The 21,590-nt window shown below is 41.4% G+C and overlaps 2 protein-coding genes across 3 annotated transcripts; both read right to left on the reverse strand.

Annotated features, from left to right (window-relative positions):
- Window positions 1-80: 80 nt before the first annotated feature.
- Window positions 81-13,267, reverse strand: LAP3 (leucine aminopeptidase 3). 2 transcript variants are annotated; one of them, XR_007376194.1, is made up of 14 exons: window positions 13,084-13,267; window positions 12,721-12,836; window positions 12,381-12,435; window positions 10,988-11,093; window positions 10,258-10,417; window positions 9,067-9,231; window positions 7,959-8,117; window positions 6,968-7,092; window positions 5,037-5,125; window positions 3,867-3,969; window positions 1,746-1,825; window positions 914-1,026; window positions 549-810; window positions 81-446 (listed from the first exon to the last, which is right to left on the reverse strand). XR_007376194.1 is itself a non-coding variant. In XM_048941201.1 (13 exons), the coding sequence occupies exons 1-13, from the start codon at window positions 13,261-13,263 to the stop codon at window positions 612-614; spliced, it is 1,650 nt and encodes a 549-aa protein (XP_048797158.1). In that variant the 5' UTR covers window positions 13,264-13,267; the 3' UTR covers window positions 81-611. The 2 variants fall into 2 exon arrangements, 1 of the variants encoding a protein (XP_048797158.1); XM_048941201.1 differs by having other exon boundaries at window positions 81-810.
- Window positions 13,268-15,294: 2,027 nt separating this feature from the next.
- On the reverse strand, window positions 15,295-21,367 carry CLRN2 (clarin 2). Its single transcript, XM_048941203.1, has 3 exons — window positions 20,880-21,367; window positions 18,592-18,771; window positions 15,295-18,164 (listed from the first exon to the last, which is right to left on the reverse strand). Exons 1-3 carry the CDS (start codon window positions 21,130-21,132, stop codon window positions 17,899-17,901), a joined length of 699 nt encoding a protein of 232 aa, XP_048797160.1. The 5' UTR covers window positions 21,133-21,367; the 3' UTR covers window positions 15,295-17,898.
- Window positions 21,368-21,590: the final 223 nt, after the last annotated feature.

Here is a 21,590-nt window from a genome sequence, read left to right on the forward strand (position 1 = left end):
GGCGTTCCTCGGACCCAGGCGGAGACGGGAGAAAGCGAAGGCGGCAGGCGGGCCTGCACGGCGGGAGTCCGCGCCCCCAGCCCTGCCTTCCCCAGGTCCACAGGTAAGCGGCGGCTTTTTCGCCACTTTTCGCGTTTGAGTTTTGGTTTCCTCCCTGACGGCACCTCCCCCGTTCTCGAAACCAAAACCGCTATCCTACATCACGCCCAGTCTGCGTGACGCACCGCTGGTTCTGCAAGCATTGCACAAGGAGCACAACCACAGGTGAGGGCACCCCCAACACGCACAGCTCTGCTCCCCCCCCTCAGTTCTCTCTTAATCAAAACACTGTGCAAGATTTATTGTTTACAAGAACCGTGCTTGCTTCATACATACAGCATTTCCCATGGTCACAGTCTGGTATTAAATACCTCAGGTAGGTCCAGCAGCGTATTTTTACTTTAAAGCTGTATAACAGAGGAAGAAAAGTCTCACAAGTGAGATGTTCTTGATTTATAAAATGTGCAGTTCATCACTTCTGTGAAAGTATGTCTGGGGCACTCACTTACCCAGAGTGCATTTTTTTTTCCTTAAGGCAGAGCGGATGATTTTAGAATGAACATTTAAGCATTTTATTTGGGACTGTGACTGTCTTGGCTTAACCGAGCCGCAAACTCCACGAGCGTCCTGGTGGGGCGCCCAGCCATGCCCTTCCGCAGGTATGGCACCTCGTCCTTGTTGGCCATCACACCAGCAATGTCCAGGTGAGCCCAGTGAGGGGCTGTCACAAACTCCTTCAGGAAGGCAGCAGCCGTGCACGCTCCTCCAGCTCTGCAGGAAGCAGAAAGAGGGATCGTTTCTAAAGCAACACCGCCAGCCCAAGCGCTGGGCTGCAGGCTGCGAGGACAGGGTGCGAGAGATGGTGCAGCGTTACCTGCTGTACTTCCCAATGTTACTCAGGTCTGCGAGAGGGCAGTCTGTTATTTGTTTTGTGTAATGTTCAAAAAGAGGCATTCTCCACACTCTGTCTCCTGTCACGATGCTGGCCTGAAAAAGAAAAGGTGACACTGGGCAAAGTTCACTGCTCATTTTTGTGAGTGGGTTGCTGTTTTTTTCCTCTCCCTCCCGTTTTTAAACTGCATTTATAAGCACCAGCATTGTGCATTTTTATCCTTTTCTAACTTTGACCACTCTGTAAAATTTTCTACGCTCCAAAATAATGTCAGCTATTTGGAAATACACTGCAAATAAAACTGAATCCTATTTTGGTGGTGGTGGTGGTAATCAAAAAGCAAAATATAAAGAACAGTTCTCTTCCCTATTAACATATTTTCCTGGTAATATACATTTTCACAGATCCTTCCCTTCAGAGACTCCCATGTCCATCACACCTCAGGCACTTGCAAGGTGTGAATGTCTCTTTTGGTCTGGCTTTTAACAATACCAATTACCTTTTTAACAAAATCTAATCACTGTCAACAATCCAGAGCTTCTACACATGCAGTATGTTGTCAAAGGGTGCCAACACCACTCAAAATCACGACGCATGCTTTGTGCTGTGTGATATAAATCCAGGAGGCAGCAATTAAGGGTCTTAATTATGTATTTTTCAATTAAATACAATACTAACACATTCCTACGAGATTTCAAATACAGTAACAATTAGATTTGTATCAGGTAAGACTTTCTTTAAAGAAAGTCACTAATTTTTTAGTAACAGCAGCTATTAACAAAATTATCATTTGATAGTAATGCTGATGGCCTACCTCATAAAGGTGATTCCAAAGCCAAGATGAATTTGTGAACACTCCAGTTGCAGCAGACCCCAATGCAACATCCATGGCACCTATAGAAAGACAGCTTGAAATTTATACAATGAGTGCAAAGGTGGACTTTGCAGTTACGTTAGTTAGACTTTGGAGTTATTACAGACTGCATACAGACTCCTCACAGTACTTCCTTTTCTAATTCTCACTACCAATGATTTCTGAAGTCCACAAGACCTACAGATTTTAGTGCACTTTCACTTACTTTAAAAAAAATTTAAAGTTGCTTAAAGGCTAAACTAACAGGACAAGAATTGATGAAAATTACATTCCAGATCTCATAAAATTTGACTGTTTTCAGCTTAATAGTAACATACCTAATCTAATGCATTCAGCAATAAGTCTTTTCTCAAAATAAAATTAAAAAAAAAAACAAAAAAAAAAAAACCCACTAAATGTTTACAGTTTCTACATAGAAAATCAGACTTTTTCAAGTTTATGAACTCATCCAATTTTCTATCTGGTACTTTTCCTTCTGTGAATTTCACCCACAGCGGTTGTTGCACAGCATACACAAATTTGATTTAAATGACAGTAATCACCATCAAAATAATAAACCACGCCTAAAGCAGAGAGATGGCATACACAGTTACTTTTTGGTTGTCACAGGTCTGCTTAGAGAAGCAGATGCTATTCTAACACTGATGCTATTTCAGGCACTCAATCCCAGGGAGATTTAAAAAGCAAAATACTTAGTGCCAGAAATTTCTGCAGGAGCTGTCCTCCTTCCTGCCTGCTGCCAAAGGATCCCAAACAATAGCCTGCAGTGGGAGAAGCCCATTTCTTCTATCATGGAAATACTTTTACACAAGTCAACCATCTTAAAATCAACATTGCTTCTCTCTATAAACATTTTCCAAACATTTGAACATGTTAAGCTTGAGGAACATGATTTAAAGCAGAGAGAGGTGATTATTTTTCTCAGCTTGTTTATTAAGCAAAACAGTGGACTCTTATTTGATCTGTTCTTCCATATTTGCTCACATTTCAGCAACAATCTGTCATACCTGAAGTGATTGTAGCTATGACAGATTGTTGCTGCAGTTCATGAGATGCATACACAGTGCTAATTTTTACATGTTTAAAATTATAACTCCATTCACATATAACTATTGAGAAGAAACAGAATGTTTTATGTTTGCGACTATGCAAAATGCACATGAAATTAGAGGTGTTTCAGGGGGAAGTTCTTTACTATGAGAGTGGTGAGGTGCTGGAACAGGCTGCCCAGGCTGTGATCCAGGCTGTGGATGCCCTGTCCCTGGAGGTGTTCAAGGCCAGGTTGGATGGAGCCCTGGGCAGCCTGGTCTAGTATTAAATGGGGAGGTTGGTGGCCCTGCATGTGGCAGAGGGGTTGGAGATTCATGATCCTTGAAGTCCCTTCCAACCCTGGCCATGCTGTGATGTTTCACTGAAGTGACTTCCTGAGAAGATGGTATTGATTCTCCTATTAGGTAGGACCATGGAGATTGAGATAGCTCAGGTAATGGAAGAAGTGGTGCTGGGTAGGTCAGAACTCAGCACCCAGGAGGCTGTTCACAAAGAAGCTGTTTTGGCTTCAGCATGGCTAGTGCCAGAACTAGCAAAGTTTTCCACAGCTTCACCAGTATCTCTGTACCACATAGCCATCTCTGGGGGTTGAATGTGCTTAGGCAAGATGTTGAGTGACATAATTGCCTGTAATCTACTATTAAGCTCAGACAGAAACAGAAGCATGGGAAAACTTTGTGCAGAAACATTCAAGTCTGCATAAGTCCTCCTGGACTTACCCTTTCCAGCTCAGCTGGGCCAGGCCCAACTTCATCTACATTGCTTGCTGTGCTCCATGCATGCCAATACCCCCAGTCTTGGAGACATGCTGCAGCTGTACAAGTTGTTAGAACAGCATTTCTGCAAGCTCTTGTCCTGCAGCATGCCAAGTCATCTCACCTGCTTTCAGCTTCAGGCTGTCTTTGTATGCATAGTACAACAAATTCACAGACCATTTAATACGAGAATATTTAATATGAGAATAACAAGAAGTTGGCTTCCAAAATGAAGCAGGGAAGGGTGACTGCTTACCTGTTAATGTTGCAGCATTCACAATAGCCCTTGCATTAAAATTGTGGGCATAACAGAGAGCATCAGCTAATAGCAGTCTTCCTTCTGCATCTGTGTTATCAACCTCCAGGTGGAAAAAAATCAATAAAAAGAGATTAACTACTGAAAACACCCCAGTAACCGACTTATTTTTCACACATTCTCTTAAACAGCTGTCAGATTGTGACTACACTGTCACAAGCCCAAGGAAATTAATCAAATCTTCTCAGAGAAATATGGCTCATAGAAACTGTGAAGGAGAGGGATCCACAAGAATGCACAGATGTGTGCCAGGAAGTGCTTCCTTGTGAAACTGCTTTGTCTTTGAATCTTGAAACTTTTTTCCTCTAAAGAAGAAAATAAAGATGCCCATGCATCTTTCTCCTTTCAGAGGAAGCTTATAATGAAATCTGCAAGATCAATTGCATGCGCTCTGACCCACTAGCTATTTCTTCTAGAGTTCTCCTTGCAGGAGGAATATGCATGCAGTCTTCTCCCTCCAAGCTGAATGCCACCAAACTCAGTACTGCAGAGAGAACCTCAAGGTCAAAGCTTGAATCACAGAAATCCAGACAGAAATACTGGATAAGCCATCTTCTTCTGCACAAAGTCAGCAGTCTACTGCACCGTAACTTTCTGCACCATTTAATATATTGAATTAGCATAGCTTGGATTAAATATGAAATAATAGTATGGCAATGTGCTTTGAATTGACAGATCTTATGATGCTCTGCTTGTACAGAGCAGCTGGCATGGTAAAGACCTTAATTATATCAACAGGGAACTAGTACACTTACATCTTACTCCAGACAGCAGGTAACTGTCCTCAAAGGTGTGCCAGAAGCAAGTTGTGTTTCTCATTCTGAGAGCCCATGTTTATAAGCATCGTTGCAGCCTCTTGAGCTGACAATATTTTCTAGCATGTTCATTGTTACCATACTTTCCAGTTTTTATTAGGGATTTGTAGAATATGTCTAACCTCTTCAAATATGTTTAAATATGTTTGAAAAAAGCCTGTGATTGCAATTCCTAATTAATAACATACATTTGTAAATAACTTAAATTTGCATTGCATATCCTCTGACTACAGTCATGCAACCGATTGAACCAATTCACTCAGAGTACTCAAAAATCCAAGTTTCATAGGCATACCTGGATTGTTTTTCCATTCTTGGCTCTAACGACATCCCCAGGCTTGTTTGCCTTACCACTGGGCATGTTTTCACAGAGGGGTGCCAAACCTCAGAGAGAAAAAAAAAAAGTGCATTACTAGAATCTTTCTCAAAAGAGATAAAAAAAAATAGTTAGGAAACAAACAACAAACTTAATAAAGCAGTAGGATTTTCACCTTGAATTGCTCAATATCTGAATTGTCCTGGTCACTGAAAGTCACATGGTCTGATTTCCAATCAGTGGGATTTCTCTGCATGTTGCACCAGAGCTTTTTTTCCCCTACACCATTTTACCACTAGGATTTACTTCCACTTCATATACTCAGGCAAGCAAAAGCAGAGGAGCTTTAAAATTCACCGAAGCTTCTGTCAAGAGGTACTACCTTATCTCTTCCATATATGAAGAACTAGTAACATATAAAGGGAGTTATTTCTTTCTGAAAAATCAGACTTCTGAACTCTGAGCTGTTCAAGCTCTCCTCGTTGTGTAATGTCAAGAGGGGTCCAAGGAATCGCCATAGAATGCCAACCATAAGAGCAAACACGAGCTCTCAGTCAATGTGAAAACAGTGAATGGGACAGTGGGATGAAAGACAGCCCCCATTCCCAGGGAGAACCTCCTCCTGTGTCCTGCCCAAAGCACGAAGCATTGAGAGAACTGCAAACTGCTGCTATTCACTGGAGTTAAGTACACAGATTTCTGCTCCGCGGATTTTTGCTTACTACTTCCCTTGGGATACTTATAAGTATGAATCTTGTGAGGATGTGTGGTTTGCTGCCCTCTACTGGTTGAAGCACGTCAGCAACTGAAATATTACCTGGAAGCTACAGTTTTCAAACATAAAACTTAACCTAGAACGGACTACATCTCATCAGGGAATGGTTTTTTAACAATTTCTGAATCAACTGATTTAATTCTAACTGTACAGCATTTCTGCAGAAGCAATAACCACTGTTCATAACTACAAACTAGTATCAGAAAGCTTATTCTGTTGTTTTAAAATTTCTGCTGAGACATGCTCCGAAGGAAAAAGCTGATGCACCATCCTCCTCAGCTTTGGCAGAGGTAGCTCAGCTAACTCCTTTTCATTTCTAATGGCTTTTATAGGTATCCAAATTCCTTCTTGTAACAAAGCATCAGGACAAAGCCCACTAAAAACAGGTTTATTAACAACCAAGTCACAGAATCATAGAATGGCCTGGGTTGAAAAGGACCACAGTGATCACCCAGTTTCAACCTCCCTGCTATGTGCAGGGTCACCAACCACCAGACCACGCTGCCCAGAGCCACATCCAGCCTGGCCTTGAATGCCTCCAGGGATGCAGCATCCACAACCTCCTTGGGCAACCTGTTCCAGTGCATCACCACCCTCTGTGTGAAAAATTTCCTCCTAATATCTAACCTAAACCTCCCCTGTCTCAGTTTAAAACCATTCCCCCTTGTCCTATCACTATCCACCCTCATAAACAGCCATTCCCCCTCCTGTTTACATGCTCCCTTCGAGTACTGGAAGGCTGCAGTGACATCTCCCCAGAGCCTTCCCTTCTCCAAGCTAAACAAGCTCAGTTCCCTCAACCTTTCTTCACAGGAGAGGTGCCCCGATCCCTCTTCTAAATTCTAAAAATCATGCCTTAATTTTTTTATTTTTATTTTTATTTTTTTTATTATTATTTTTTTTAATTCTGCCTTGCATTATTATATTCGTGCAAAAGTAAGGATTTTTTGATAAGCAAGTGAAAACAGAAGAGAGGCTGAGGTAGGGAATGAGAGAAGCAGGTCTGTAAGAACCTGTGACATTTCTGTAAGACAGTGTCTTAAAAGTTATCACTGCTGATACAGAAAATGACTTTGTCTACAGAGAATCCTGTAGAATGAAAGCTTTCAGATTCTCACACTTACCAAGCACTTACCAATTATGTTAAGAGGCAGATTTAAAGCTGCTGCTGTCACAATGGCTGAACACACCGTTGCAGCCCCTCCCATATCTGCTCTCATCGCATCCATACCCGATGATGGCTTCAGTGAAATGCCACCACTGAAATAACAGAATAAATGTTATCCAGCTTGGAGATGTTAGACGTTACATACATTAGTAAACACAAGCACTCTGTCCATCACTGTGTTTTAGCATGGAAAAAAAAAAATTAAAAAAAAAAAAAAAAAATCAGTAAATACTAGACTGTGGTTTCTTCTTACAACACCCAAGTAGACTGGTTTTCAGCTAAAATACACCTACATTACTTCCTCTGCACCATAAGAATTCAGGTAATCTGCAGTGGACTAACAAACCAGTTCTCATGCACTCTGCAGTCTTCATAATAGAGAAGAATAGTAGATTTGGTAAAGTCAAGCATATGGAAGGAGAACAGACTGATAAATTCTTCAGTATGTATAACTGCTTTTTCTGTCCCACATGAGAACCTGCTGCAAAGAACCAACTGTTTCTACTTGGCTTAAATGTGATCTATGTGTCCAGGGGCAGACTGCAATGTGAAGTATGTGAATTCTTCATCCCACGGTTTACTCAGATTAAAAAAAAGACAAAAAGTTTTGTTTCTTTCCCCTGGATTTCATTTTCCCTCACAAGCCAAAAGCACATCAGTTTTACACTGTTCAGTCACTGAAGCTTGTTTTATTCCTGGGAAATGCAGCATAATCTGCTACATAGAGTAGGTTCACTGGAACAGCATTGAAAGATGTGCTGGGAAAAGAAAAAGCATCTTTGCATTCAACAGAACTAGGAAGGTACAAGCAAGGCTTCACCTCTGTGTTTTACAGGATTACAGTTTGAAGTGCACATCTCTTGTCTGAGTTATGCACAGTCCATCTGAGCTCCACCCTTTAATAACTAAAGCATAGTTTCCCCTTGTCCCCAAACCATTAGAATATCACCATACGTACCTGTCAAACGTAACTCCTTTTCCTACAAATACCAAGGGAGAGTCATTTGCATTAGCACCTCCTAAATAGTGAATCTCCAGAAAGATGGGAGGTTCAGCTGAACCCTTGGCTACACTCAGGAATGCTCCCATCTGCTGTGTTGCTATCCAAGACTCTGGCCTGGAACAGAAATATATACATATATTTTTTTAATGGGATGCTGACCAAGGAGCTTTTGTTTCTTTTTGACAGACTATGATTCTTGAAGGCTTGTGCACAATTAATTCAATTTTAGTTACACTGGAAACCATCATTCAAATCCCACTGTTATTTCTTTTGTGAAACAGAAAAGTCCTGCCTCAAAGTTACTGTTTGGTTTTTTATTTTCAAAGAAGACCAGATCTGTACTTTCTGCATGAGAAATGTTAAACTTCAACTTGCCTATCAGGCTGTGTCTTTGAAGACACACGAAGTAACAGTGTTGCATCCCCTTCCTTTTTTGCTTTCTCCCATCAGAACAGATACTATGCGTACAGTTGATTTCCCTCAGTCTTTTCCCTTTCACCAGAACACCCTCCAGCACTTATTAATGCAACCAGCCATTTCTGCTGAAGGCCAGTAACTAGAAATTCAGGGACAAGAAGCATTAGCTGTGCAAATTCAATTGCAAAGGCTTTTAGGGCCCTATCTCAACGTTTTAAAAACCAAAAAGCAAACAAAGAAAAAAAGCAATAAAGGATATTTAATTACCACATCCAAATAAACAAGAAAAAGAAAGGTATATATAACGATTGGGAACAAAAGAGGTGTAAAAAGGATCTGGTATCTGTAATTTATTCACTGATTCTTCACCAGGCTTCCTCCTTCACAGCCCTTGTGTCAATTAAGCAGATAACTGACAGCATGACTAATTGGCAGTTAATCATTTTGCTGTGTCACAGTATCTGCTTACTCTGCTCACCTAATTCTGAGAGCAGCCTGCAGTCTGGGCACCTTTAGGCCTTTTCAACAAAGACTTCACTTGCTTTTGTTATTTGAGATAGCAGATGAAAATGAGAGCATGCTACTAATTTCAGTAACATGGAAGGGTTTTTTTACTCAATAGAAAAGCAGTGTCAAGGGGTTTTACCTTATATGGACCTTCACATTGCTAGCAAAATTTCCAAGCTTCTGTTCAATATATTCAGCAAATTTGATTGGAGTTATATAATTAGCTGGAGCCTCCATAAGGTACCGAGCGAGATTCTGACCCTCCGCATAGATAACACCTTTCTGCCAGGCTTCACTTCCAGCACTAAAGAGACAAAACAATGTGTAACAATCGTGATCATCAACCTTTAAAAAAAGATGTCAGCGTTCATTTGTTCTCTCCTTCTCGAAAGTACATCAGCATTAATTTAAGGCAATTAAGAATGTTCCATTACCATGACTATGAGGAATTCTGGGCGAGATCCATGGTGTATCTAGTCTAGTTCTCATCTCTGCTTCAAGTGCTTCACAGAAAGCTAGAAGAATCCTAGAGCAGGCAGGGGTGAAACTGCCTAATATGTTTGGTCTTCTCCTAATCCTTACTATTCTGAAATTAAATCCTTAAACGTAAGGTTTATATGCCTTCCAAAATTTGTAATCATGTTATGAAAGTTTTCATTTACCACATAAAGCCTTCAATTCTGTTTCTCACTTTGCTGAAGTACGGTTACATGATAAGAGTAGAATTTGGATCTCATCTCACGTTGCACTCAAGAATTTCACTAGCAAAAGACAGAGCTGACTGCATAGGAAATGGGAATGTCTGCTTTCTCCTCTCAAGCAACAGTGAGATCTACTTAGAAGCCAAGCTTTTCTCCTTGCATTTTATTCTGTGAATGCAAATATAACAAGTGAACTATGTAAAACGTATCTGTGGTCTGGTCTCAGTCAGCATTTCCTGATTATCAAAAGGATTTGTTCATTTACAGAGTCTGGGATAACTCTGCTCCACAATTTTGGCATGCAATACCAGTGCAAATCCTTTTACATCAGAACCATGTTTCAAGTAATTTTTGCTTTTATTTTTATCCTTGCCCTTCTTTTATATGAAGCAGAATTTATTTACCCTTAGCCTCAGAACATGGCATACTAACAAAATGTATGGAACAAACACCATTAATATACCTGGAGTGTAAAATAATTAAGGAAATTCAAAGGATTAGGAGGAGATAAGAGAGAGATTGCTGCTAGGCCTGTTCTTTCAGTTTCATTTTTCTCATGAACAAGCATGCATAATTTAAGAAATAGACAAATGGATAAATATACAAGCAACTTTTCCTTTTGCCATCACCTTCCATGAAGCTGAGGAGTAACTACAGGTTTCTTTTTTTGCTTCAGCTCATTGTATTCATGCAATCCAAGGACAGCACCTTCTGCTGCTGCTTGAGCATCTCCACAAGGGTCCACTTCAACACAGGGGATTTCCAGGTCTTGGATCTGTCTACAACCAACTGAAAAATACAGTACAGGATGAGTAGGTCATATTGCACAGAAAAGCAAAACAGGTGTCTGATACGATCTATGTAACACCTCAAGGAAAAAAGTTTACTTATGATACCTAAGTTCATAAATAAATTAACTGAAATGAACACGTGGTAAAACAATTTTAAATGCTGATTACCACCTATTGACAAATCGTGATGAAAAATGTAACTTGATAAATTCCAACAATTAGGCCCTAAACTTCTGATTCCTTTAAGCCTGACCCATATCAAAGAAAGTCTCCATTATTCTGGAGTGTTATGGACTATGAGTATAGGTATCAGATATTTGCTGTGATTTCGTTTTTGCTAAGGCTCTGTACCTGTTCTTTTCTCACAAAATAGTTTATCCACGCTTTTATGAACAGTATAACATGGCAGCTAGTGAGCAGTCTGGTCTAGCTCTTGGGACAGAGAGCCGTCATATGCGTGCGACTGACCTCTTGTCTCAGCTCATAACTTACGTGGTTATGATGGAACATGCGGCACCATTAAAAGACTTCTCTAGATGAAAGGCTTAAGAAAATTAGAAAAGTTAACCTGCAACAGCTGCACGGATATTTTCTTTGTCTTCATTCCAGTTTTCTTGGTCATTTATTCCAGCATTCTTCTTACCCAAACCAACTACAACCACGCTTGGAAAGTCCTACACAAAGTCAACACACGAATGGATTCCTCATTGTTACAGCCACAGCACAGGGTTGTTACAAAGACTACACTTCCCAAATCAAGCCAAACAGCATTAAAATACATTCTCTTTGTTACAGATTTTCTTCTTAAAAAGTGTGGTAACACCGTCTTCCACTCTCAGTCATTTGCCACAGGGATCCAAACAGTTGGGCACTATTTACACTTAATTGTTGAGCAGATATGGCTTTATGCTCACCATACAGCAAAAGATACTTCTACGGGAAAGTCTAAAAGTCTTAAAAACAAATCCAGCTTTTGCTGCAGAACAGAGGCCCGATGTGAGCTGCCTAAGTGCAACCATTTTAGCTCAGTAGTACATTCAATCTAAAAAAGTCTCTTCAAAGCCTAAGCCTAGCAGTTCAGCTCAGGAGTGGAGCTGGCACAATTAGCCAGCTGCCAAACCAAAGCTGCACAGAGGTATGCAGATCCAGAATTCAGGCAAGCCACGTGCCTGACAAACCAGAAGCGGGAGGCAAAAAGGCAAAGATAACAAAGATGAAGGGAGACCTTTACGGATGAATTCAAATCTGTATAAAGCCATACTCAAGGTTATGTATGTGAATAGATTTTCCAGTAATTTAATCTTAGACTTTCCTTTTCGTTCCATTGCAAATAGTAGCTCTGTCACATTCTGTTGGCTTTCAAACTACGACACCACAAAGTGTCTTAATTCTCAAGATGTGGAACTAGTGCGAACTTCCCAGAAGATCAATGATTCAGGTTATCCTTTTTTAGCTGATATTATCTTACACGCATAGAAAAGTGCATAAGGTCACCTTCGACTGCATTCACCTGCGGAGATTTACTGCTTACTTCAGGGGCCATCCTGTATGTACAGCTGGGGCAATGGGACCTTCCAGGGGTCTTCCACGAATCCATGACAGCCTTTTAGCTGGGTACATCACTCATCTGCTGTGCACGTGGGAACTTACAGGTGACAGGCAATAATTCCTACAACCTGATTTGTTTAAAATCTGTACATAGCCCTAACATACGATGCAATTACTCACACGGGGACACCTAGCGGCTGCCTAGCAGCACTCCGGCAAGGCACAAATCGTGTTCGTTAGCTCCGTGCAGAGGCATTAGATGTGCTGGGACCTCTCAAATGGCACCAAAAGCACACCTTGAAGCGGGTAATATGTCATATCTGTGATGCACACCAATGAACCAAGCTTAAAGTAAGCCATAAGGGCAAATCTCACACATCAGAAATACACATACGAAAACGCACTGCCCGTACCTGATGCAAACCATGGAATATGCGTGCTTTGCCTTTCTTCAGAGGGGCCCCGCATCTAGAACACAAGAAGCTTCTTCCAGTGAACAGGTCCTTACGGTAACAAAGTTAAGCTGCTGCGTTCAACCCACAGCCACACAGCACCGCACACTGCGCCGGCTCATCCCGACAAAGAGCAGCCCCCACAGATACTTCGCATCTCTTCCCCAGGAGCTTCCCTCCAAGCCGCGCGGCCTGCGAAGGGTTACGTGCTTAAACGCTAACAAGGACCAAGCACACCGCCCCGCTCTTGCGGGCGTTTACAGGCGCTTCCACCTCCCCCAGCGCGGCACGCAGCACTCACGCGGCCAGCAGCTCGCGCAGCCTCCCGGACACGCGGCCGTCGAACGCGTCCCCCGCCGCGCTGAGCTGAGCGCCGTCGCCCTCCCGCTCGCTCGCGTAGGCTCCCAGCAGCAGGGCCTGCGGAAGAGCACGCGTTAGTGCTGGCAAGAGATTGGGACGGACGCTGTAGCGCAGAGCGACGCCGGTCGAGCAGGATGAACCACCACAGATAGAGCGTAATAAAGGAACGACCGCTTTGCGTCCCTACTAACGAAAATACTTCCGATTTGTAATTTACAAGCACACAGAGCTTTTCCTTCTCGAGCCCCCAAACGTGGATCTCAGCCAGGATCCCCGAGCAGCGCGGCTCTCTCTCACCCCTCACCTTCCCGCCCGCCCCCTGGCTGTAGCCCCGCGGCAGGGCACTCCGCTGCGAGCAGCTGCACGCCAAGGGCAGAACCCGGGCCAGGCGGCGCGCGTCCGCCCGCCGCACCCACGGCAGCAGCATGGCACGCAGCCCCGCGCGGCGGGCCGACGGCTGATCCCGGCGCACCGCGCGCCTCATCAGCCCGCGCCGAGCGGGGCCGGGCCGGAGGGCGGGGAGCGGGAGGCGGGGCTCTGAGAGCGAGCTTTGCTGCGAGGTCGGGACCGCGCGGCGACGTTAGGCCACGACGAGCAGGGTTGCTTGTATCAGAAGGCTGCGTGCTCAGGCTGGGCGTAAACCGGCGATGTGCCCTTGTAGCCCAGAAAGCCAACCGTATCCTGGGCTGCATAAAAAGAATTGTGGCCAGCGAGGCGAGGAAGGCGATACTGTCCCAATACTCTGTGATGCTGAGACATCACCTGCAGTGCTGCATCTAGGTTGGAGTTCTCAGTACAAGAGAGACATGGAGTTGTTGGTGTGCATCCAGAGGGCCACAGAAATGGTCCAAGGGCTGGAACACCTCTCCTATGAGGACAGGCTGAGAGCTGGGGCTGTTCAGCCTGGAGAACAGGAGGCTCCAGGGAGACCTGAATGCAACCTTTCAGTATCTGAAGGGGTTCTGTAAGAAAGGACAGATTCTTTAGCACGGTCTGTTGTGATAGAGCAAATGGTTTCAAACTAAAAGAGGCGAGATTTAGGTTGGATATAAGGAAGAAGTTTGTTATGATGAGGGTGGTGAGGCACTGGCACAGGTCACCCAGGGAGCTGGTCCTGCCCCATCCCTACACATACACCAGGTTGGGATGGACAGGGCTCTGAGCAGCCTGATGGAGCTGCAGGTGTCCCTGTTCAGTGCGGGGCACTTGGATTAGATGGCCTGTAAGGTTCCCTTCCAATTAAAATGATTCTGTGATAACATCTCAGCATGAGTTCATTAGGTTCTGAGAGAAAGCAGTTATAATCCCTGAATTAAACAACAAAATGCAACCCCAATCCTACCCCCCCCCCTCCCCCCCCCAAAAAAAAGTGGTTATGTCAGAAAAATTCAGCTAGAAGTAGATGTATGTTTATCTAGCAAAATCACCACATGGAAAGTGTTGGGGTTTGCTGATATGCAGTGTCATTGGTATGAGAGCCTTAGTACAGCAGTGTCACTCAGAAAATGACTGATGGAAATTGCGTCCATTTTTAATGTTAAATCAGAACAGTAATAAAGAATCAAAGCAGGAGTTAGTTGTTATCTTTGTTTATTTTGGAGAGGTTCTTATAAACAAACAATAGTTTCTTTGTTCTTTGAGGAATGGCCCCTTAGCTTCCCTACCTCCTCCATGGAGCATCTCCATACTCTGCAGGGATACGAATGTTTTCAGAGCATTTGAAGTAGTCTTTAACTGTATGGAAGAACAGGATTTGATGTGTTATCTCTTTGGAGTTCTGGACGAATACTTCACAAATGGCAGATAACCTCATAAATTTACCCACTTGGGGTTTCAAATCTTCCAGAGTAAAAAGTCCCCCAAAGAAGCCTTCATTTCCACATGTTGAGTATGCATGTGATTAGGGACATCTCTATTTGAAGTGTAGCTAATAGGTGTTGCTGATGTAAATCATTCTTTATATATCAAGTTCCAGCTTTTCTGAAAGTGTTTTAGGATGTAAAAGGGAAAGCAGTGGTAACACTGGCTGTTGCTAATCTTAAGGAGTGCTTTGTAATTATACAGCTTAACTATGTGTGATTGCATTTAACCATTTTTTTTCCCCAACAGGGAACAAAAGGGCAAACATTCTATGTATTTTCCCATCAGTATGTCTCAGCTGTGCTTAACTGTGACAACCTGTGCAGCTGAAATGTTAATTTAGCCTTGTTTATGTTCAATTCAGTTTGATTCATGCAAAGTAATACTTCTGTTCACTCTAAGAGAACTGAAAATACTGTTTTCTCACCAGCAGTAATTGGATGGTAATGCTGTTTCATCATTCAGCTCAGGCAGCTGTAACATCCCACAGTAAGATTCAGAAATATTTCCTAGATGTGGTGTCAGACATCTTTTGGACTATTACTGCACAGCATGCTCCACTGTTGAGTAGATTCAAAACAAGATTCAAAAACTGGTCAACACAGCTGTCCTTCTTTTCTTACACAGCGCTCTCTCTTGGTTCTTTCACAGCTACTGCAACCTGCTAAGGAATCCAGTTCAACAGTCCAGCAATCTTGTCATTATCCAAGTAAGTAGTCCCATGGCTCTTATTCAGTAACAGTTTAAATGATAATTGTTGAGGAACCCTTGGGGCATTAGATATTCCACTGGCAATAAGAAAAATGTCTGGGAGTACATACACACTACTACTACTGAAAAGCATTGCCAAAGTTATCTTTCAGCACAGTGCACCTCTTAATCTGCTTCCTTTTCACTTTCTAGAGAGAATTACATTTAGTAGAGGCTAAGTTACAGGTTACAATATAATTATTTTTATATAACAACTACTTCTGAATTATATGTACATAGAACATTTACAAATAACAAGTATTTCATTTTCTGTTTGCTCAGTTATCTGTCAGTTCAAGGTCTTGCATTTCAGAGCCAATCTGAATTTTCTGGGGGGGGGAAGGTGGTGGTACCACAGAAGCACTGTGCAGTTAGCACCAAAGGCACCATCACAGAAGGGGTTAGCCTGCTGCCTCCCCATGAACAGGGTATGGCACCATCCTCCTGCAGTTGTGACTTACTGTAGAGCTGGATGAAAACACCACTGAAATGAGAACACTGAAGTATGTGGTATAAATTAGGAATCTTTTTTTTTTTTCTACTTTATTGAGTCCTCTTTATGCTAGAATTATAGGAAGTGCTTCAGACTTACCAAAACTTTGAAACTGCCTCTTATTTATTTATTATTTATTTATTGTGCTCCTAAAAAAAAGGATGGCTAACACTGCAGTGAAGAGATTATAAATACCTGTTGCAACAGCAGGTGCACAAAGTTCTCCTCTCATAATCCTGCTGACCTTGTAGGGCCAAAACCAGAGATGGTATAGCACACAGTAACAGAGAGACTGCTTAGCACAGCTATAGGTTGACTTTGGCTTATGACATTTCCTTTGAAGCTGTGGTATTGCCTTTCCAAATGCCTGCTAGTCATGCTGAGTATGTGCTGGAGATTAATTGAATCATTTTAATTTCTTACCTCGCACAGAGCATGCACATAAACGGCTGCAGCATTCAGTGGCTTGAGTCTGCTGTGTACAGTAGCAAAACGTATTTTATAAAAATACCAACTGAAAGTAGAATTTTCTTCATAAGACAGCTTTTTCATTGGTCTTTAGATGTAAACAAAGTAAAAAGAGGGAGGACAGTAAGTATCTGGGTCAGAGATGTTAAACTCATTGACTTAAGCTGAGTTATCCTCATTTAAATATCTACATAAGCAGCTTAGTCAGCAAAAATGTTCTATATCAGCTTATTCTGGTAACTTGCTTTACTGAGGGTTCTGCACAATTCAGTGATGAAACTAGTTATTTGGGTACATAAAACACAGTGTTAGGCACTACTGAAAGTGACCCTTACAATACTATTTTTGTGAAGAGTTGTTTTCAACTGAAAAAATAATTCGGGTTTTTTTAATATCTTGAGATGTTTTAAAAACACTTTGAATCCTACAAACGTCACTATTTTTTACAAAGAACTTGTCACAAGAGTGGAGTCACACAACTGACTACAAAATAATTCATTGACATTAACTTAGATAATATCTTCTTTCATTCATTCAAAGAAATTCATAAGTTATCTGTAGTTCCTATTGCTAAAAAGGTAGTATATGTTCACTACAGTAATTAAAGGGGGAAAAAGGACATGTTTAATGGTATGTTCTTTTCAGAGAAATATTAATTATTTGTGGTGCAAGAGCTGCTTATATGCTTGTCAGAACTAGGGTACTTCCTGGTGCCTTCCAACCACGTAACCATTTTTATTCATTTTTGTCCTCTTTCATCACATATTTATTTTGCTTGATTTCAGACAGAAGCAGGTTGAAGACCACTAACGTTACACTTTTCAGATTATCTAAAAGCACTGTTACTTAGATTCTATTTACTTTACTTCCTGAACTTGCATTGAAACCTTCATCATGCAGCTAGTCGTTTATTCGTAGCCTACCAGCATCCCATAAACTTTACTCTTCTCACTTCTTTACATTGTGGAGTTTGATGAAATCTCTATTTTTAAACACTATCACACAGTCTTAGCCTGTGCTCCCCCCTAAGTTTAGCCCCACAGATAGTGAGGTCTCCTTCTTCAAATCAGTTTACCATCATCAAATATGTCCTTGATGGCTCTCTTAAACATTTCCAGATAATTCTGAGAAGGCAATTGGCAAGCATCCAGTCTTTTTGTTCTGTAATTATCCTATGTTTTCAAAGGTTTATGCTTGAACGTATTTTCTTTCTAAACAAAAGAAGACATTTGGTTTAGGTGAAATTACTCTTCACCTTATTTTTCTAAAGTATTTAAAATGTAATTTTTATCAAAACTGTCAGCAGCATATATTGCACATACAGCTCATTTTTGACAATAATGTTTTGTAGCATTTGTTCATCCTACTTTCCCATGTGTGCTAATTGCTGGTGCTGTAGACTGACCTTAAAAAATACTGCAGAATTGCACACCAGGCATCTTTACTCACATCTAAACCAAAACTCTCCATCCAAGCCAGAAGCAGAAAAGCCAAGAAGCCATTTCTGAATGCCAGTTCTCTTCACCAAAGAAATCTTACGTAGATTTATTAGTACATGATATCTTCAGCTGTAACATTTGCCTCTTCTGTTTTAGTCTTAATTTTAGGGAAATTGATACAACTAATGGGTATTAGCAGCAAATTCACTGCATGTGCTGTGGCGCTCGCCACACAAATCCAAAAACAATCTTCAAACTGTTCTTCTAAGATAACAAATTGAAAGACATTCTCCCGAAAATTGGCAATCCTTTCTGTGAGACGGTGAAGTTTTACAGCTGCCATAAAGCCAGTGACTGCAAGAGCTACGAATCCACCTGCAACAAAACAGAAGAAGCATTCACCATTGCTGTCAAAACATTTTGGTTGTGCTTCAGAGAGACTTAGTAAATACAAAAGTGAGCAAAATGAGGTAGACTTGGGCATGGCTTCAACATCTTCAAAGTGCTTAGCCTTTATTGTTTGGCCAAGCATTATACCAGTGTTTGCAACAAAGTCCCTTTATCAGTGATTGCAAAGACCAACATTTGCAGCTCCTGTAATAAGCTGACTAGGTACAATGAGCTGAAATGCCATCTGACACATCTGTTTCGGTAGATGAGAGTTAACTGCAACTTCATTTTATTCACAAATATTTAAGTCAAGGAGATATTTAGTAAAGCAAGTGGAGTTTTGCTGTTAACATTTTTATTTTTTTTTTTTAACAAATGTGACCTGATGAAAAATACTGGTAAATTATTTTACCTGCAAGGAAATTCCAAAGGCATATTCCTGCCGGACCCTTAATAGCACGGTAAGGAACTTTTATTGCGTTAAGGATGCAGAATCCAAAACTGATCAGACAAAAGGAAATGGCCACACAAAGGAACATTATTATCATCACATGCAGGCCTGTATTCAGTTTCTTCACCATATGTGGGAAAACTGGCAAGAAAAAAATAATCTATTCAGTGTGTAATTTTTCTTGACAACAATAAAAACAGCACACTATGCTCATACAACAAACTCAAATTCTACCTAAACAAGGCTATTTTTAAAGAAGCAATCGGTTGGTTACCCTAATCATAGTTCATTATGCTTTATTTCTCACTGTTCAGACAAACAGGATATATTCTGCCACAGGAAAAATCCTTCACAGAGGACCTGTGAGTAAGGATTCAGGGTTAAGTACTGTTTTATTTAACTTGTTTAGTTAATGTTTAAATCACCTTCGTTTTTTGCTCCAAACTCCTCTTTTCCAGTCTCCCATTTCTGTCCCATGCTTTTAATTTCATCCCTTAGAAGTCCAGAAGTCCCATTTTCCTTATCCAGTTCTTTGCTGCCTGAAAAAGTGTTGCTCCTGTCTAATTTATTTTTTCATGTGATTCTTCTTTCTCTCTTCCTACGGGCTCCAGTGAAATCTACTCTGAATTTGTATTTCCTAATTCCACAGGTTTTACATTCCAAATTCCCTTCTTGGTTTCACAACATAATTCTGTGATTCTGTGAAATAAGAAGCCAGAAACTGGCTTACTTTCTCACAGGAAAAAAAACTGGCAGTAAAAAAGCAAAGTATTTAGCTTTATTATAAACCAGCATCAGGGTAGTTGTAAGGATTCTTTTGCTTCTCTTCCAAATCCATGAGCAGTAAGCCTGGTTTAAAAAAGAAGAAAGAATCTTCAGGAAGAACATTGCCGTGAGGGCTGCTGACACATTCCAGCTGTGTCTGCCATGCACACAGACAAATGTCTGCTTCCCCAGCTCGTTCCCAGGGCTCGATTCAGATGTCAAAACATAAGCATCTCACACCAATTTATGTGCCTTAGGATTTCCAGAAAAACCACATGGGTCTCATATAGATGACGCAGTGCGAATGGAAACACCCCCGGGAGGAGGCGAGTCTAACAGCTCTGTAGGACTACCACGATTTTGATGCCAGTGCTGCAAAGTTTTCAACCTTTACAGAGCGATTAAAGTATTTAAAAGGGAAAATCTCTTGCACATTTGTTTTCCTAACCACATAGCTGTGTCCACTGCAGTTAATGACCCAATTTTATAGTTCTAACTGGGAAAATTCTTATTAGCATAAGTGAGAGCTTTGTTTGTCCGAGAAGGATAGGATCACATCCTCCAGATATGTATCAATACACTCCATAGTGATGGTGGAATGCTAGGCCTTCCTCTCAGCTTACACTGTAATTAATCAGGAAGTATACTAATGAGTCCAGAAAGTTGGAGAAAGATTGAAAAGGGTATTGGCTACCTTTTTTTATCATTTTGTGTCACTGCTGCAGATAGAGTGACAGAAATGGGACTGTATTTCTGTATGTCTTGCAAAGAAACAGCAGCTAAGCACAGCAAGAACAACTTTGCCCTGCTTTCCTACTTGCCAGTCACTTTGGTTACTGAAATGTGACTAACCCACATTCAGCAATGATGTTTTGTCTTCAGAATTACCAGAAAAGAAGTTACAAACTTCTAAAACATGTTAACAAAGTTAGGAGGATCTGCAATGGAAAACGTCTGCATTGGGACAGATGGAGAAATGCATTAGTGTGGACAGCTAAATACATCTCCACTTCTTAAAAGGAAAAAAATACCACAAGCACACAAAGAAAGTGAGGAGCTCAACAAAGAAGGCAACATTAGAGAAGGCACAGAAATACTAAAGATCAACACTCATCAGAGGAAAGCTTCAGTTAAGGGGATAGTGTGACTTACAGGGTCACCTTGAATGTACTTCCTTCTATAGCTCAGTTGGAACACAAGCAGTAACTTTCACTCACTTTTCAAGACTAAAGGGAAACCCTCAATCGAGCCCTAGGGGTTTTGTTTCTTGATTCCAGGATTATGGAACATAACCAGAGGAAAAAAAACTAGCGTGAAATGGTAGAGGGTTTACATACCCACCCAAATCCCAAACCATACAGAACACAAGAAAGCCAGTTTAATACTAATGAATTGCATGCTGCAAGCTCTGCAAACAAAACTGAGTGCCTTTAGAGTTGAACTATAGACATCCAAGTTAGGGATTCAACTACAACTGCACTTACCTGAGAATTTGGAGCGTCTCCCGCCCAGCCCACACTGACGTATTTTGCCGCCTCGAAAGAGTCCATAGTAAATTTCTCCAATGAACTTGACCAGCTCTGGATCTGTGGCATTGACTAATTCAGCTCCTGTTTTGCACAGGATCTTCCCGGTCATCCACTTCGGGGTCCCCATTGCAACAACAATCAAGATAAAAGATGCAAAACTTATTGCAGAAGCCAAGGCAAATAAAGTCTTTTTAAAACAGCCAGGCATCCTAGTGGTCTCAGGGAGTCATCGCCAAGGCCTCTCTGCAGCAATTAAGCACATTCCCAATTTTTTCTGATGCTCCAAAATCCACAACTGAACAGCAGGTATTTTGAAATACATTTCATTATATTTTGAAGCTCCAGAAATTAAACTGCACAGTTAAAAATCAAGTCAAAAAATACATCTTGCTACGACAGCATCCTGAGATGGTTGCAAACATCGGCTTCATTACCCTGCAGCGCCGCGGTGCTTCTTTCTGCCGAAAGTAATCTTATATCTATTGCAAAGCTAATGTTTCACCAGAGGTTTAATTGTCTTGCTCAAATGACATTGAGATCTATACCATAACCACATGGGAAGAAAATGAGGACTAGAATTGTATTTATTTAAGATTATTAAAAGCATAATTGGCTACAAAGCACTACAAGCATGGAAATCGACAGCAGAGTTTTGCTAACGCCTCT

Source organism: Lagopus muta, chromosome 4, assembly GCF_023343835.1.
Source record: "Lagopus muta isolate bLagMut1 chromosome 4, bLagMut1 primary, whole genome shotgun sequence".
NCBI classification, from domain to species: domain Eukaryota; kingdom Metazoa; phylum Chordata; class Aves; order Galliformes; family Phasianidae; genus Lagopus; species Lagopus muta.